At 37.7% G+C, this 18,945-nt stretch overlaps 1 protein-coding gene across 1 annotated transcript in view; it reads right to left on the bottom strand.

Annotated features, from left to right (window-relative positions):
- The window catches only part of LOC131060589 (cullin-1-like), an 84,378-nt gene extending 65,797 nt beyond the window's left edge, over positions 1 to 18,581 (bottom strand). Inside the window, exon 1 of the mRNA XM_059210342.1 lies at positions 18,351 to 18,581. Coding sequence (XP_059066325.1) covers positions 18,351 to 18,581 — 231 coding nt within the window. The remainder of the gene's footprint in view (positions 1 to 18,350) is intronic.
- Positions 18,582 to 18,945: the final 364 nt, after the last annotated feature.

Raw genomic sequence — 18,945 nt, 5'->3', positions numbered from 1 at the left:
CAACTATTTAGACATAAATATAAATAATTGATATTTCGGTTTTATTTTTATTTACCCATTTTTCCCGAGTTTACCATTTGGAATTAGTTTATTTGTGGTTTCCCTAGATGTCCTCTCCTTGCATGAAAAATACTAAGTAAAAGTCATAAAGATTAAGTTGAATGCACTAGGTATATGTGGTTTTCAACTTCTTAAGTTTAAAAACAACTACCATAATGTTTTCTTTTAGTGACTTTAACAATCATTTTTTTTTTTGTAGCCTTTTTTCTTGCCTCTGCTTGCAAAGAGCTTTGCAACTTTCCCACCTCTGCCAGCGTTTGAATCTAAACCGTCTGTATGACCACCCCCTTTGGGGAGGTCCCTTCCTCCCTACAACTAGACCCCCCCTCCCCCCGATACCACAGTCAGTTCACATGTTACTGGTTCCGCTATTGGGACCCCACTGTCTGCGGATCATACGGAAAAGACTGCAAAGATTGATATTCCTTCCTGCTCTTCATCTTTGGTACTGACGGATTCTGGCTTGAATGATGAAGACAAAGGATTAGATAACCTGGAAGCAAATAAGAAGAATATACCCCCCCCCCCGGGCCGGAATTTGCTACCAGATAGAAGAATGCGGAGCTTGGTAAGAAAGATTCCAAATCCAACTAGAAAAGTGCCCTTCTTGGGTCCACTAATATGAATTTGGAAGTGACTTTGGCTAACTTTACCCAAACTGACAAAGGAACAAAGATCAAGCTCCCAGATAGTCTCATGGATAAAATTGCTTCATCTCTTCACCTAGCGATAGTTGGACGCTTCTTCTCCTTTAGGCCATCTATTGACATGATTAGGAGATAGGCTAAATCAAGATGGAAACTAAAGGGTAGTGTTGACATCTCAGCAATGCCAGGAGGTCTTTTCCTTTTCAAGTTCACTATGGAGGAAGACCTGATCTTTATCCTCTCAAGCTCTTGGGCCTATGGGAAACATTTTCTAACTCTGGCTAAATGGAAGCTTGGTTTTGACCTCTCAAGATCTTGGGCCTATGGGAAACATTTTCTAACTCTGGCTAAATGGAAGCCTAGTTTTGACCCTTCAGCTGAACTCAATCGCATGGCTGTTGTTTGGGTTAGACTCCCTGGCCTCCCACTGGAATTATGGGATGAACAGATCTTCCACTAGATTGGAAACTCGTTCGGCAGCTATGTTACAATGGATTCGGTCACTCTTGCTAAATACAGTTTGGTTTATACCCATTTTTGTGTCAATGTTGCGATTAACAAAGCTCTCCCCAATTTTGTTTCTCTTAACTCGAAGTGGGGAAAATGGTCTCAGGCCATTCTCTATGAAAATGCTACTTTTTTTTGTTAGAAATGTGCTAAACAAGGGCACACGTATGCTGAGTGTAAGAACCAGGTGTCTACAGAACCCAAGCTGAAAGAAAAGGCTATTGTAGATGAACCCATAAGCCCAAGTGCTCCCTCTTCCTCATCCCCCCTTGGGACTACCTAATGTGAGTGAAATCCCCGATGATTACCCCCACACCGACAAGATCCTTGACATTTTAAAAACCCCGGTTGATCCAATGAAGAAAGATAACCTAGTTGTGCCCTTGGAAGAGGGTGAAATCACCCCAGTGACAAGTCTTCGGCTATCCCTTGGTCTGTCTCCCTCCCCCTCCTTGGCTACTGGTGATGGCTACCTCTCCCCCAAGCCTCTGGCTATTTCCATCCCCACAATCCCTCAACCCTCCAACCCCTGTGGTGCTATGACCCCCTCGGGTGAGAAAAAGTTGTTAATCACAACCCCTCCTTGTTCCCCTAGCAAGGCGGAGTCATCTGTTGAAGTAGCTAAATTCCCCATACCGACTTCTCCTATGAAGTTATCACCACCCAGATCTCCTTTGGTGGATAATAAGGAATGGCTGACCCAAAAGAAGAAATCCAAGGCTAAGAAGGCAGATGTGGGTACTGAAAGTAAAGTCGGAAGACCAACAAAGAGGGTGCTGAGACATAAAATTATTGCAAGGGGCAGACAACTGACTCTTGATGGAATCAATAGAAATAAGAAATGAAGTTCCTCTCCTGGAAGATAAGGGGTCTTAACAGTCCCCAGAAGCAAATTGCTATTAAACAATATATCTTGGAAATGAAACTTGATATTTGTCTTCTTTAGGAGGTTAAAATGTCCTACCAAACTTTTGCAACCATTGCTGGTAAACTTTGGCTGGGGGCTGCCTTTTTGTATGTGGATGCTTTGGGGGCATCTGGGGGAATCGCTACCCTCTGGGACCCCTTCAAAGTCCAAGGAAAGATTTATGTTAGCACTCAAAACTTCCTAGCGTTTACTTTTCAGTATGGTAAGCACTACTAGCACCTGTTCAATATATATGCCCCCAATTCCAAAGTGGGAAGGCGTCTGGTGTGGGAGGAAATCTTTGAACTCATCCTTGCAGACTAGAAGTCTCATTACATGTTGGCAGGAGACTTTAATACCCCCCTCTACCCCTCTGAGAAATGTGGAGGCCTAGTATAGCATGGGAGATATCGCTAACCTTATTAATGTTACTAGCCTCTTTGATCTTGATCTTCAGGGTGTCCCCTACACTTGGTTGAAAAACAAGAAAGGAAATCATCTAATTCAAGTCAGACTAGATAGATTTCTTGTCTCTACCAACTGGGATATTGGTCACAACTCCTACCTAAAGACTCTCCCAAGGATCGCTTCTGATCATAGCCCCCTCTTGCTTCATTGGAAGGATAGACCTAGCCTGGGTCCCCCCCCTTTTTGCTATGAGATTATGTTGGACTCCCACCCATATTTTAGAGACATGGTCAAGGGCTAGTGGGCTACCCCGATCTAAGGGACTGCAATGTTCAAAATTGCTGAGAAACTAAAACTCATCTACAGGGAAGTTAAAGGTTGGAATAAGGCAACCTTTGGTGACATCTTCAAGAAGAAAAAGGAGTTGTGCTCCAGACTGGAACAATTCCAAAGAAATATGGCTGCAGGTGACCCCCTCACTCTCTATTGGTTGAGGAAGAAGAATGCCATAAGAATTGGAAGGAAATCCTTTCTAAGGAGGAAATCTACTGGAAACAAAGATCCAAAATTCAGTGGCTAAAAGAGGGGGACAAAAACTCGACTTTCTTCCACTACTCAGTGAGCATCCATAAAAGGAGAAACTTTATCAAATGTCTAAAGGATGACTCAGATCAGGATATCACTACAGAATCCCTAATTGGCCAAACTGCCACTGACTTCTTCATCCGTATGTATACTAAATTTGGAAGAAACAATGTATCTCTCTAGGATAGGCTTTTGAGTAAGCTCCCTAATGCCATTGTGGAGGAGGATAACTGTCAGCTCCTTGCTCCTATCTCCTCAGAGGAGGTCTTCTTGGTGGTCTTTGTGATGGGTGATTTCAAGACCCCATGCCCGAATGGTTTCCCCCTGACGTTCTTCTAGGATTATTGGGACATTGTTAGTTATGATGTTACTAAAGCGGTGAAGAACTTCTTTAAGACTGAAAAATTATTGAAAAAATTGAATAACACCTACATTGTTCTTGTCCCCAAGTCTTTGAACCGTAGTTGCATGAAGGACTTTTGGCCCATAAGCCTTTGCAATTCTATCTACAAAACAATATCTAAGGTCTTGATGAATAAAATTAAGCCACTTCTGGAAAAGTTGATCAGACCCTCCCAGAAAGGTTTTGTCCTTGGTCATCAAATTCTTGATGCAGGCATTGCCACCCATGAAATAATCCACTCCATGGATAGGAGCAGAATCCTAGGTATAGCTTTCAAGCTCGACATTTCAAAAGATTATGATAAAGTCAACTAGTGCTTCCTATTTAAAACTCTCTAAAAACCGGGCTTCAACCATAAGGTTGTTGACATGATTTGGGAATGTGTTCCTATGCTCCAGTTCTCGGTCTTGATCAACGAGACCCCTAGGGGCTTCTTTAAAGCTGAAAAAGGTATTCGACAGGGTGACCCTCTCTCCCCTTATATTTTCATCATGATTGCTGAAGTCTTGAGTAGGAATGTGGTTGATATGATGATCAATGGCAGACTACAAGGATTCAAAGTAGCTTCTACTATTCCCCCCTTAGTGATCCAACAATTTGTTGATGATACCTTTCTGTTTGGTATATCCTCAATAATTGAGGCCAAACTATAGAAGAATTTACTGGAGGATTATGCCTATGCCTCGGGGAAATGTATCAATTATGATAAGAGTAATATCTTCTTCTTCAACACCTCTATCGACCTTCAACTTAAAATCCTCTCTATACTGGGGTGTAAGTCTACTACTCTTCCAGGGACTTACTTGGGTCTCCCCCTCACTGTTAAAGAGGTTACTCCTGCATTCTGGAATACTATCCTTGAGCAAATATAGAAGAAACTTGTTGTTTGGAAAGGGAAATTCCTTAGTAGTGCGGGAAAGCTCCAACTCCTTGTTGCTTCCCTCCAAGGCATCCCGATATACTTCCTTTCCTTGTTCAAAATATCTTGTGCTATGGGGGAAAAGCTTGAGAGGATCCAAAGAACCTTTCTTTGGACGGGAATAGAGGAAAAGAAATGCCTCTCTCTGGTAAAGTGGGACACTGTTTGCTTACCCAAATCCATAGGAGGACTTGGTATCAAAAAGATAAATGCCTTGAACAAGGCTTTAATTGCAAAAGTGGGATGGGCCCTAGCTAAAGGCGAGGCGGACTAGTGTAACATTATCAGGGCCAAGTATTTGGAAAGGAAGCAATTCTATTGTAATTTGAGCGCTGGTGACCTACCTCATGGATCTAAACTATGGAACAACATCTTGAAACTTAGACTAGTTATCAGAGAAGGATTGAAATGGCAGATTGGAAATGGAAGGAAGATTAGGTTCTGGGAAGACTCTTGGGTGGATGACAAACCTCTAGCAAATTCTTGATTCTGCCAAATAATGTATCCCCTAAAGGAGCACTTAGGGGAGTACATTGTTGATTACATGGAGCCATGAAGAGTAAGATGGAAGAACATAGCCCAGATATTTTCTAATCGACCTAACCTGTTACCCACTACTCTGGAGCTGCAGGATCTTATGCTGGAATGCAGAATTCCCTTAGCTCCCCAGGAAAATATATTCATTTGGAAGGGGACCCAGTCGGGGGCTTTCTCGGTCAAGTCTGCATATAGACAACTCCTGAGACCCACTGGCAATGTTGAGTGTTGGAGGAAGATATGGAACTCATAGTTGATCCCAAAAGTCAACTTCTTCTGGTGGTCCCTAATGCATGGAAAAATCCCGACTCAGGACAATCTAAAAAGGAGGGGTTTCCAACTTTCCAATAGATGTATTTTATGTAAAGTTGAAGAGAAAACTATTGACCATCTTTTCATCCACTACCCCTTTGCTGGACACTTGTGGACCATAACCCTTGAAAAATGTGGTATGCAATGGGTTTTTCAGGATAGCATTAATCAGTTTGTCACTGAATGGACACCTCCCTCCCACCGCCCCTTGATTCTCCAATTATGGAGGCAGATCCCTTCCCATATCTATTGGGGTGTCTGGAAAGAAAGAAATACATAATCTTCAGAGATGTTGAATCCCCCTCGAATGAAGTCTTCTACAATTGCTTCAAAATGATTTTGGATAATATATCAGTGACTAAGTGGAAAACCCCCCCAATCCTCCTAACCCAATGGACAAAAGAATTGCTAAACTATGGAAGCTCCCCCCGAAGTTTGAAGTTTTCAACAATAGTGCAAAGATCGATAGGAAAAAGACCAAATGGTTAGCCCCAAACCCCCATTGGTACAAATTGAACTATGATGGGTCTGCCCAAAATGCTTGCCAAGTGGGAGGTGGAGTCATCCATGACTACCAGGGGAATATTGTTGTAGCCTATTTGAGCAACCTAGAGAACTATACTATCAGTCAAGCCAAGGGAATGGCTCTCCTCTAGGGTCTAAGATTTGCTACTACTATTGGTATTAAACATATGGAAATTGAAGGTGACTCGCAGATCATTGTGGAAGCGGTTAGTGGTAGATCTGCTACTGGGTGGAAAGTGGATTCCATTTTGAGGGATGCTAGGATTCTTCTGGCTAACCTTGATGGTTTCACCATCTGCCACATCTTCAGAGAAGGGAATGTTGTTGCTAACTCTATGGCTATGGTGGGAAGGCTGCAAAATGGCTTACGATGCTGGAGGAACCCCGATTTTCTGCCAATGATCACTAAGGAGATCTTGGAGACTGAAAAAATCAAGTCTAATGATGAACCCATATAACTATCACCAGATGAAGAGATCCAAATTTTGAAATTTGAATTTGGAGGGGAAACCCGCCCATCATGGGTTGGGCTTGCCATGTAGCTATGTATGGCCTTGTCATCATCCACAAAGGGGGTTTAATAATGATGATAGTTATTGTTATAGTACTAATATCGGGAATGGTAATTTCCTAATTATCATCCGGATAAATATAATTGGCGGTGATAAAGGCGACAATTGGGATTGGCCAAATCACATTGGTTGGATTGAGGGTTGGCATGAGTGTAATAGATTTTGTGAAAGTGAAATCTTTTTATGCACAACTTGCAATAATCACACCGTTTATTGTATGATTTTATCCGAGAGTTGGCTAAGTTTTTTTCTTGACTTTGCCTCTGCTTTGGTTCAGCTCTGTTTCTTTGATACCTTGTTTCTCTTTTGCTCTACTAAGTTGGAAGAAATGACCATGTGGGGTGATAGGCTAAGAATAGAACCTGGAAAAATAGACAAATTTAAAGCCAAGCCGACGGTGTAGTTTGTCTATTTGGAAGGCGGGATTGATAAATTTATGGAAAGCATGAAAGTAAATGATGAGAGTTTGTCTAAGAAGTTCGTGGCTTCCTAGGAGGATAGAAGGGTTACCATGTGCGGTATTTCCTTCAAAATCAACAAAGAGGTGATCGCTCAAGTGATGGGTTTGTCCATGGAGGGGAGGAAATGGAAGAAACAAAGCCACATTTCAGATACCACTAGTTTGAACCAATTTTTCCATGAAGGGGAGAACCTTGTGAAGAGGGCAAGCGACTTCAATGGGGAGGATTTTCTGCCACCGTGGGACGAGGTCTGCTATATCATTATTAAATACTTCACTCTAGAAGGATGGCATGGGATCTTTTACTATTATCACCTCCCTTTCCTTAACCATCTTAGGAATAAAGATCTTATCTTCATTCCTTTTTTTCTATTGCACTCGCTAGACTCTAATTTTAAAGATATTGTCGAGGCCAATAAAAAAGGAAAAGACTTTCCCATTCTACACCAAGGACTCATCCTTCACCTCTATAATTTCCACCTGGCCCTTTTCCCACCCCGCACAATCTCTATCCAGAATGTGACTAAAAATTCTCCCCTAGCCATTGCTACTAATAAACCCGATACAAGCTCTCCTCGGCTGCCTGAAATTGGCTCTTGCAATAAGAAGAACAAAAAGTGCCATCCTAAGGATGCTAGAACCCCAAAGAAAGTTAGAATTCAGGAGATTGATTCCGATGTGGAGATTATAGATGAGGCCAACATCCCTCGCCATTCTGTGAGATTGGCCTCCAAACCCCCTGATAAATCCTTAAGAGACCCCTCCTCATCCCATAAATCTGGGAATTCCATCCCCTCTAAGAATGTGGCCCCATTTTAGTCTACCTCGACCCTCCACTTTGTTAGCTCCACCCACGCTTCTGAGAGCCCAAAAAATTCCATGAGTCCAGAGGCTGGCCCCAAATCCCAAACAAAATCTCCTTCCCTGATTCTCAGGTTCGATAAGATGATGGTGATGGAGGAAGTGAGCAGCATAAAGGAGGAAGAGGACAACAACCTAGCGGAGTTGGGTAAGAAAGTGGAGGGTTTGTTTGATAATTTACAGGAAATCACTAGCAGAATGGAGGCCATGGAAAACAAGCTGCAGGATATCTCCAGGTTTTCTTTGAACGTATGCATTGCTCGATGAACACTTTGTGTCTTCTGTAGGAAATTACTATTAAAGGCAAAGGCAAGGAGGACGATGACTACTAGTCCCTCTTCAAATTCCTCACCAAGGAATGGGCTAGGAAGCTCCTCCCCAAGAGGAGCCATGGAAAAAAGAAATAGTTCACTTCTATGTATCGGACCTCTGGTTTTTTGTTCGGCCCTAGTAGCCTCCGGGCTTATAGTTTTAATTTTTGTTTATGTTTGAACTTATCTACCTGTTGCCCTACGTGGCAAATGTTTAAAATGTTTATTAAGACTTTTATATATCTGATGAACATGCGTAGAATGATTATTGTTTTTGATAGAGGAAAGTTGAGGGGGCTGTAATTTTGTTGCTGCTTTGCTGATAGTTGGCTCGCCACTGTTTCTTTGTTCTGTACCTAGGTCAGCCCCCTTGTTTTGGCTACTTTTAATATCAAAAACAATATTATTTTTTAGTGGCACTTTTTTATTTAATATCTACAAACTTCTCTATTTCCCTAGTTTACCGTTTGGAATTAGTTTATTTGTGGTTTCCCTAGATGTCCTCTCCTTGCATGAAAAGTACTAAGTAAAATTCATAAAGGTTAAGTAGAATGCACTAGGTATATGCGGATTTCAACTTTTTAAGTTTAAAAACAACTAACATAATGTTTTCTTTTAGTGAATTTAACAATATTATTTTTAGTGACACTTTTTTATTTAATTTCTACAAACTTCTCTAAACTCACGTGCCTAGGCTTTTACTTTTATTTTAGTTTTAAAATAGGGTATGTGCTTTAAAAAGCACATAAAACATCCACTTTTTCTTAAAAGTCCGTTACTTTACAGGAATTTTTATATTGTTTTAAATACTTGCGTTAAGACATGCAATTTCATTTCTTTTTTGAAAATAATTATTTTTTTTCTTAAAGAAAATATAATATGAATTTTATTTTTAGTTTCTAAATAATATTTAAATAAAAGTTTTTTATAATAATATTAATATATTTAATTATTAATATAATTTCTTATTTACTAAATTTAAAATTTAAAGAAAAAAATCAATAAATATGTTAATTAAAATATTAAAAATCATATACAATCAATTTAATTATTAAGCAAGTGTCACGTATTCCATGTACTTAGACTAGTACTATTGCAACTATTGCACCCAATTTTCATTAACTCATTATTATTCAATTGCTTTTCCATCAATTATATCTATGAATTTTTTCTTTTGATTTTTTTTTTCAATTTTTAAATAGTTAAGATGCACGATTTTTAAGTTTTCAAGTTACAAAAATGTTTTTCTTGAATCTAATTGGTTCAAATAATTTGCATTTCCCAAATCCACTTTCTACATCAATCTCTTTAGACAAATTTTTAGGTATATTAAAATAATATTTAGTATGTTTTAATTTTCTTTTCAAATTATTTAGAATCTGTATCCAAATCTTTAAATCTTTTAAAGCTTTATTTTAGTAAGGATGACGACAAAGAAATTTTGCCTAACAAATCTTTTACTTTTTAAGTAATCTATAAATAGCTCTTGGTTGGTTAGGTTAGCATTATGCTCACCTAATTTAATACTATTAAATTTTGATAACATAACAAGATTAAAACAATAATAGAATAATAACACAATATAATATAAAACAATATTAATATAGTCATAAAATTATAAAATAGTAATATAAAGTTTAAAATAAAAAATATTCTAATAATTAAAGTATTAATATTGATAATAATCCTTTTTGTCCTGGGTCTCGAATGTTTCAGATTGTTAAGAAACTTAGTTTTTTGAAGAAAAATATTAGAGAGTGGAATTATTCACATTTTAAGAATATTTTTCATGAAAAACAAAGAATCCAGGATATGATTGAATGTTTAAACATGCACATGCTTACTCATGGTATGGCTTCACATGTGTTTGATGAATTAAAATCCTTAAAATCAGAATTAGAGGAAGTATTAGCTAGGGAAGAATCTTATTGCAGACAAAAATCTAGGGAAGTGTGGCTTTCAGATGGGGACAAAAATACAAAGTTTTTTCACTCTTCCACCAAGCTAAAAAGGAGTAGAAATAGATATCTTGCATAGAGGATCCCAATGGGAAGCTTCTTACTGAATCAGAAGACATTGCATCAGAAGCAGTTAACTTCTTTAAATCAGTATTGACCTCAGAAGGTGGATGTGGATCGAACGGTTTTCTTTCAGATATTCCCCCTATAGTGTCCTTGGAAGATAATAGGATGATGATGTCTCCTTTCTCTTTGGAAGAGGTTAAATATGAGATTTTTGATATGAATTCTGACAAGGCTCTGGGACCTGATGGGTTTACCACTTTATTCTTCCAAAAGTGTTGGGACTTTGTGGGCAAAGACGTCCTTTTCGCTCTTGAAGAGGCTAGGAGAAATAGGTCAATCTTAAAAGAACTTAATACCACTTTGATTGCCCTTATCCCGAAAAAAGAAGTCACTAAGACCTTTGCTGACTTTCATCCTATTGCTTTATGCAATACTCTGTATAAAATATTTACTAAGGCAATTTCCCTTTGATTGGCAAAACTTCTTCCCAAAATCATCTCCTTAGAGCAAGGTGGGTTTGTTCTTGGTAGGGAAACACCAGAGGGAGCCATTGTGGCTCACGAAGTGCTGCATTCTATCCATACTCAGAAGGTCCCATCTATGATTCTCAAATTGGATATGATGAAGGCCTATGATAGGGTTGAGTGGGAGGCTTTAGGTTGTGTTCTTCTCAAATTAGGTTTCTCCAAGGCTTGGGTCAAATGGATAAAGGTTGTTATTTCCACTGCCAGATTTTTTGATTTTAATTAATGGGTCTCCTTGTGGTTTTTTATCCTCTTCAAGAGGATTGAGGCAGGGGGATCTTCTATCCCCTTTCCTATTTATCCTTTTAGCTGAGTCTTTTAGCTGGGCAATTAAGGCTGCAAAATCAAAAGGTTTATGGAAGGGGATTGCGATCCATGGGATTCATGTTCCTATTTCACATTGTTTATTTGCAGATGACACTCTGCTTTTTGGTCAAGATTCCTTAAGGGAGGCTAATACTATAAACGGGATTATCCAAAAGTATGCACCTTTTTCTGGCCAAAAAGTCAATATTGAGAAGTCAAAAATATTCTTCCTTAACACATCACAATTAGTTCAGCAGAGATTCCAAACCTTTTGGGATTTTGATCCTAGTATCCTTCCTTGTAAGTATCTGGGTATACCTTTTTTCATTAAACAAAATAATCTATCCTTTTGGGATAAGCTCATTTCGGTCATCTCAAAGAGGATTTTATCCTAGAGCCATAAATGGTTAAGCCTTGCAGGAAAAATTGTACTGATTAAAACTGTGTTGAATTCGGTCCCTATTTATCTTATGTCAGTAGTAAGAACCCCTAAATCGGTGTTAGTAAGCCTGTAGAACACTCTTAGGTCCTTTCTCTGGAATAGTAATAAAGATGGGAAGAAAAAACTACCCTTAGTAGCTTGGGATAAAGTCTGTTTGCCCAAGGAACAGGGGGGTACAGGAATTAGAAATTTGTATAAACAAAATATGGCTCTGGGAGCTAAATTGGTCTGGAAGTTGTATGAGAAATTTGACTCTTTTTGGGCACAAATAATGTTTGCAAAATACTTGAATAATGGACCTAGGGAGTATGTCTTTCAGATTTCAAATCTACCTTTAGGTTCGGTTATGTGGAATTTTATTTGCAAATGTCAGAACGTTATCTTGCCACATCTTTCTTGGATTGTTCATAATGGGAAAAAGGTTAGATTTTGGGATGAGATGTGGAATGGTCATACTCCCTTACAAAATATAAGGGATTGGTCCCATTTGATATCTACCCTTTCTTCCCTTTGGGGGTATTATGGTAGATTACTTCGAGGTAATTCATAATGGTGATCTGAAATTGGCTAAATGGAAGTCCATTGAAATCTTGGATGTTGAGAAAGATCTCAAGCTACATTTTGCAAAGGTTTTGGAAGAAAGAACGATTATCCTATCTGACTCTGAAGATGAACTTGTATGGACTAGGAACATCTCGGGAAAATATACGATTAAGGATGGATATAACTCTCTTGTGTCGGCCAATGACTCTTCCTCTTGACCACATAAGCCTTTTTGGCATTCAGCCTGTCTTCCGAAAGCTAGTGTTTTCGCTTGGTTAGCAATCCAGGATAGGGTACTTACAAGCATGCGCTTGGATAGACTTGGTTGTTGGCATTATGTGAACTGGTATGAGGACATAATGACATTGTGTGTTGTCATTTATGTCAATATGATGAAGAGAAGAGAACCAGTAGAACACTGTGAACCGACATTTGTGTCAAAGTGAAGCGGTGTGTTTGTTCAAGGTGAATCGACATATGGTTATGGGAACCAGCACATGGAATCTTTGTATGACTACCGGTTGGTAGTCTCAACTTTAGGGTTTCCACTTGAAGTGCTTCAAGCCTGTGTGGCTCAACCGGTGACTTTGTGTGATGAGTTAGCATTGTAACGAAGAACAGATCATGTTGCCACGTCAGCCTTGTGTGCGTGAAGGATCTTCATGAAGGAGATTGTTCCCATCTACCTCAGGAATGTGTGAAGTCTGTAAACGGTGATAACGCATGATGGGTTATCGGCCGCCATGAAATCAGTGGAAAACGAACAATGGAGAATGTCTTGAGATTGGATCAAGACTGTTGCATTTAATGCAGTATGCTCAATGGTCAGGATTGAAGCATTTGAATTCCTTAACCTAACAGGTTTAGGGTTTAGGGTTTATGCTACAGACCTATCTGTTTTCCTATAAGGTTGATGTTGTGTTTCTTTCTGAGGTTGTTGGCAAAAGTTGTGTGTGTGTATCCAGGAGAAGAGATACGTGATTCTTGCTAGACCAAAAGAGAGAAGTGATACCTGTAGAGTGTAAGTGCAGAAGGTGAAGAGGAGCTAAAGCAGATCTGCATTGGCATTGAGTGCTATTACCAGATCATTGTAATACATGTTGATCTCTAACCACTTCAACAGTTGGGAAATCCCTTAATAGGGTAGCTTTAACCAGCTTTTTGTAAATCCTTTAACAGGGTGACTCAAAACCATTGAGTTCTTGAAATCCTCTAACAAGGTAACCTTTAATAGGGTTTAACCCTTAACCGGGTATTCTAGCCATCCCTTAACTGGGTGATCCCTAACAAGATCAGTTCCTAACAAAACCTGTTGTATCAGTCTTTAACAGGACAAGGCTCCTAATAGAGAGGAGTTCTAAAGAATTCAAAAACAACTTGTGGGTATTCATCCCCACTGTGGTTTTTCCTAGTTGGGTTTCCACATGAAAAATATGTGTGTCATATGTGATGTCCTTTTCATGTGATGATATGTTGTTTTCTATCAAGCGGTGAATCATGTTGATCTAGCTATTTATATATATGTCTTTGATGATAGATTACTTGTTCATGCACTAGGATGAAATGGAAATGAAGTATTAGATTGTATGAAAAGATAAGTGTCAACCGGTTTATGCTTGTCTCAGTTATTCTGGGTTCTATTGGTTGTACTTTGTTTAAGACTGGTGTTACTGTTTGTCTGTCAAAGCACGATGTCTGCTGACAAACTGATTGAGGACTGTGTTTTTGTCTGTACTGATTCACCCCCCTCTCAGTACCGGTTTGGTACTATCTGTTCATCATTGAGTTATCAATTGGTATCAAAGCATCCTCCAAGTCCTCTGTGTTATAAGCTTAACCGCTTGAGGTAAAGATCCCAATCTAATGATGAAGAGGGAAGGTCCAAAGTTCAATAGAGAAAATTTTAGTATATGGAAAGACAAAATGAAGATATACATCAGAAGCATGGGTGCTCAACACTGGAGTTATGTTGAGAATGCCTATGTTGCTCCTACCGGTACTCTCACCGATGACCAAAAGAGAGAGATGGAGGAGAATGGGCAAGTCATGGAAGCCCTAATTAGTAGTTTATCTGACATTGAGTTTATTGATGTCTAAGATAAGGCAAATCCCAAAGAGGTATGGGATACTCTTGAAAATATCTATGGCGGTGATGAGCATGTAAAACAAGCTAAGGAAGAAAGCCTTAGAGGGAAGTTTGAAGACATGCGGATGGTTGAAGATGAGACCATTCAACAGTATGGAATAAGAATCAAAACCATTGTTAGAGATATCAAGAGTGCAGGTGGTAAAATGGAAGATTCCACTGTGGTAAGAAAAGTCCTGAGATCCTTATTACCGGTCTATGCAATAAGGGTTGTTGCTATTTAGGAGCTGAGATCAATAGACAAGACTAAGGTATCCCTAGACTCCATCATTGCAAAGTTGACATCCTATGAGCTAAATAGTTTTGATGGCAGTGTTCAAAAGACTGAATCAGCTTTTAAAGCTTTTGCTGTACCATCCAAAAAAGGAAAAGAAGCTAGCACTAGTGGTGAACCAAGATAGAGTAGAGAAATGGATGATGAGGAGATTTTGATGGCATTTGAAGCTTTTCTTGCCAGGAAACTTCCTAAAGGAACCGACAAATACAGAGGTAAGCTCCCTTTGAAATGCTTTTCTTGTAACCGGATAGGACATATTGCTGTAAACTGTCCTAATGGTGACAACAAGGACAAACCAGAAAGGTTCAAGAAATTCAAAGGAGGAAACTGGAGAAACTGTTTTGTGGCAGTTGATGAAGGTGTCACATATGAGGAATCAGAAGATGAAGAATATGAAGATATTATGTTTGTTGCTATCAAGGAAGATGTGTCAGACAAGAAGTCTCTTGTCTCCCGGTTTGATAATTCCAATGAATGGATTATTGACAGTGGCTGTTCTCACCATATGACTGGTGAACAGAGCAAGTTTCTATCTTTGGAAGAGTATGATGGTAGTGTGGTTCGCTTTGGAAATGATGCACCATGCATGGTCAAAGGCAGAGGGTCCATCTCTATGAATGGAAAGAGTAGTGCTGACAATGTGTATTGGGTTGATGGTCTCAGGCACAACCTTCTGAGTGTTGCCCAGCTGAATGATAGTGGTCTCACTATGGAATTCAAGAATGGAGTGTGCAGAATCAAAGGAAAGAATGGCGAATTGGTGGCCACCGGCATGTAGACCAAAGGTAACCTATTTCAGCTGAATGCAAATATAAGTACATGTCTTATGGCTAAATTTGATGATAGCTGGATGTGGCATAGGAGACTCTGCCATGTAAACTTTGATAACATTGTGAAGGCCAGTAAGATCAAGTGTAAGGCCCTCCCCAACCAAGCTTTGATTAACTTAGTTGACCATGTTTGACCCTATTAATAAATGTTATATAATTAAATAGAATGGGCTATGTTAGACAGATAGATTGGTGAGAAAAGTAATTGAACCAAGTTATAGAGTTATTTCACCTTGTGGTATACATTTTGATGTATTATGAATTTGAAATCCTGAAGGATCCACTGATTGGATAATCTTGAACTAACGTATGTCAGCTATATCTAGATTTGTAGAACTTTACTATGATGATAGAAATAGGATGCATGTTTTATGTATGGATTAAAATTATGAGAATTATGATAATTGCTTATGTGGATTTATTTGGATATAAGATGTATCGAATTGTTTAAGTGTATATTGTATGCAAATTGTTGATGTGTATTCGTATTCGTATGTTTTATATTATATGAGGTTATTTGGAATTACTAATGTGTAATTGAGATGTGCAGGAAAATTATCCATGTGACCATGGAAATATTATGGAGAACCAAACCTAGACCTATGTACGTTCGTAAAACCAGGGTTTGTCTATTTGGAGAGACAACACCCTGTTTGTACCGTATTTTATTCGTGAAAGTGATTGTTGCATGAATGTTAAATTGAATTTTGTTTATTTGTGGAAATCCAATAAGAGACAAGATTTCATGTATAATTTTGTAAAAGTATTTTCTTTGTGTCACTTGACACATGTGTTGATTTATGTTTGAGTTTTTTAATTTGTCTCTTGGAGGGAGTTGTTTAACTATAGCTTTTTCAATTAATTTAATGTGAATCCATAATTGCCTTGGGAAAAGAATCTTTGGGATGGTCAACTTAAGTTTGACCCGAAAATTAACTTCAGATGGGTTTAAAAAGGGTTAAATGGACACCTAGGGGTAGTTTAAGAGGGTTTCCTAAAGCCCATAAGGTATACCTAAGGGTTATGAGTAATTTTAGGCATGTACCAACTCTCATGTGACCATTTAGACACCCTAAAAAGTGAATTTTCTAAGTTGTGCGAAAATTGAAATTAGAAGGATCATCTAAGTTGTAAACTTTCCCTTTGGATGTGAGATCCCTTTCCCATTTTCTCCTACCTTTCCTTTTCAATTTTAGAAACTTGTGAAAACTCTCACTAGGGTCTTCTTAAGCAAGAATAAGAGATTTTGTGGGTAATCACCCACTCTCCAATTTTGGAGACAAGAATTTGAAAGAAAGACAGATTTGGTTTTTAGAAAATTTGGCTAAGTGTAGAGAGGCAAGGGTTTATGGAATTGGGCTGCTCATCTTCAACCAATCTAGCATACCTTTGGGCAGTTGAAGGTTGGTCATATTTTCTCCTTGTATTGTTTAATATTGCATGTTGTGTTGAAAGGATTTGCTTGTGTAAAATGGCTAGTTTCTTGTATGTTTTCCTTGGAAAATTATTGTGTTCTATGTTTTACTTTTTGTATGCATTTTATGTGCTTTGGGAGTAATCAAGGCCTCCTACTCTTAGGAGAGAGGATGGTCTCGTGGGTGGTAGAAGTGACAGCCCTTGAGTGAGAGGCTCTTGTTATGAGAGTGATCACAAGGGATTTTATGTGACCCTTGCTACAAGGCTTGTTTATGCATTTGGGGGTCATAAAGGGGCAAATAAGGCATGAATGCCTTGGGGGGCATAAGGATGTGGGGTTGTTATACTTATAATGTATTTGATTTTCCATGAGGTGGCTATAGGTTTTACCATACTTGTAGTCTCCTCAGGGTACTTGGTCCACTACCACCCTTGAAAAGACATCACAATGTGTGGTGCAGTGTAGCCCTAGGTTGGGAATGTGATTGTGTTTGGTTTTTTCCCTTGTTTATTGGGGTTGCATGTGTGTTACCTATCTAGGGCTTGGTTCTCAAAGCTCGGGGGTGGCTACCAGTTAGCCTAGGCTGGGAGGTGAGCTCTCCATGATCATATCCTTTGATTATTTGCAGGTGGTCGGAAGGAAAGAATAGGACAAGTGGAAGTTTGCTGAAGTAATTTGTTGTAGAAAAATATTTGCATATGTAATTTATTATTTTGAAAAGTCCTCTTTTATTAGGAATGAGAGACTCATTGTAAAGTGACAATAAAGTCCTTGAAATACATTTTTTTAAAGAGTTGTAATATTTTAGTATGCTAAATGGCAGAAAAGAAATAAGTATTTTCTAGTTTTAGTTTTCTATGGTTCTAAAAAAAAAAAATAACATTGTGTGTATAGGATATTTTGAAAAGAAAGAAAATTGTTTATTTCCCTTATGCATTTAAAACAATATATTAGAAAGGAAATGGAATGGTTTAGCATGCATGAAGTAGGCTGAAAATAAAAGCATTTAGATCTATACATGGAAATGTAAAAGTTATTTTATTTAGATCTGTTATTTAAATTATTTGCAGAAAATGAAATAAAAAATATGATAGCCATCTCTAAGGTTTTATTTAATAAATTATAGGTTAAATAATTGATGTTAGATTTATCAAATTCTGTCATTTTATTAACTTGAAAAAACTAAAAATCTAAAAAGTTTATTACAAACATCTATAAAGATTTATTTTAATTTTCTAGTTTTTTTTATAGTTGTTGTTCTAAGTATATTAAATTCTATTATTTACTTTCTTCCTGTAGAAAGTAAATATATATTTAAACAATCTATCTATTTTATTCAAGCAACTAGGATGTTATTACAAAGAATTAAATACATTAATTTAACTCAAGAATTTATTTGATTTGTTAAAATGTTTCAAAATAAAGATATTTCAACATTTATTTACAAAGAAAATGCCCTAGATCTGATACTCAATTAAAATAGATTTATACATATATATAAATAAATTTATTTACATTTAAAAATGTTTAAATGAGACTCTTTCAAAAGAAAAACATACTGATTAAAATATACAAATGTATATATATAAATATATATACATACATACATACATATATATATATATATACATACATACATACATATATATATATATACATATATATATATATATATATATATATATATATATAAGTTAATAAATATTATTAAACAAGATTAATTTTTTTTTTTGTAAAAAAAATATTAAACAAAAAAAATAAAAATCGGTGGCTAGGCTCGGGCCGAACCCACTGTGTGCAGCATAGTCGTCGGCAGGAAAGCCGAACCACTATGGTTTGCACAGTGGTTGGCGCAGGCTTAGAGCCACCACTGTGGGCGACCACAGTGGACAACGCCACTGTGGCGTCCACAGTGAACGACTCGAGGGTCGTCACTGTGGGAGGCCACAATGGTCGCCGCCACTGTGGAAACCCACGGTGAGCGACGCCCATGGGAACGCCACCGCCCTCCACTGCCTTAAGAAAATCCTCCACCATGGCCGCCTTGGATGAGCCCATCCCCGCAAACAAAAGATAAAACCCTAGCCTAACCGGCTAGGGTTAAAGAAGAAGGAAAGATAATAAAGAAATAAGAATGAATATAATAAAAAGGGGCTCTATTTGTATATAAATAAAATTAGGGTTTCATGGACTTTTTAGATGGAAAAATATATATATATATATATATATACTTATATAATTATATATATGTATATATATACATTTATATATATATATAAACATAGAGAGAACTAAAATAATATAAACAAAATTGGGTAATTTGATAATAATACTGTTTAAGGAAAAAATATATATTTTAATTATATATATTAAAGAGTTCCATAATTAATTATTTAAATTAATGTTATTTTAGTTTAAACAT

The sequence above is a fragment of the Cryptomeria japonica genome, chromosome 8 (genome assembly GCF_030272615.1).
Source record: "Cryptomeria japonica chromosome 8, Sugi_1.0, whole genome shotgun sequence".
Lineage (NCBI taxonomy): Eukaryota > Viridiplantae > Streptophyta > Pinopsida > Cupressales > Cupressaceae > Cryptomeria > Cryptomeria japonica.
This window is presented reverse-complemented; position numbering and strand designations above follow the sequence as displayed.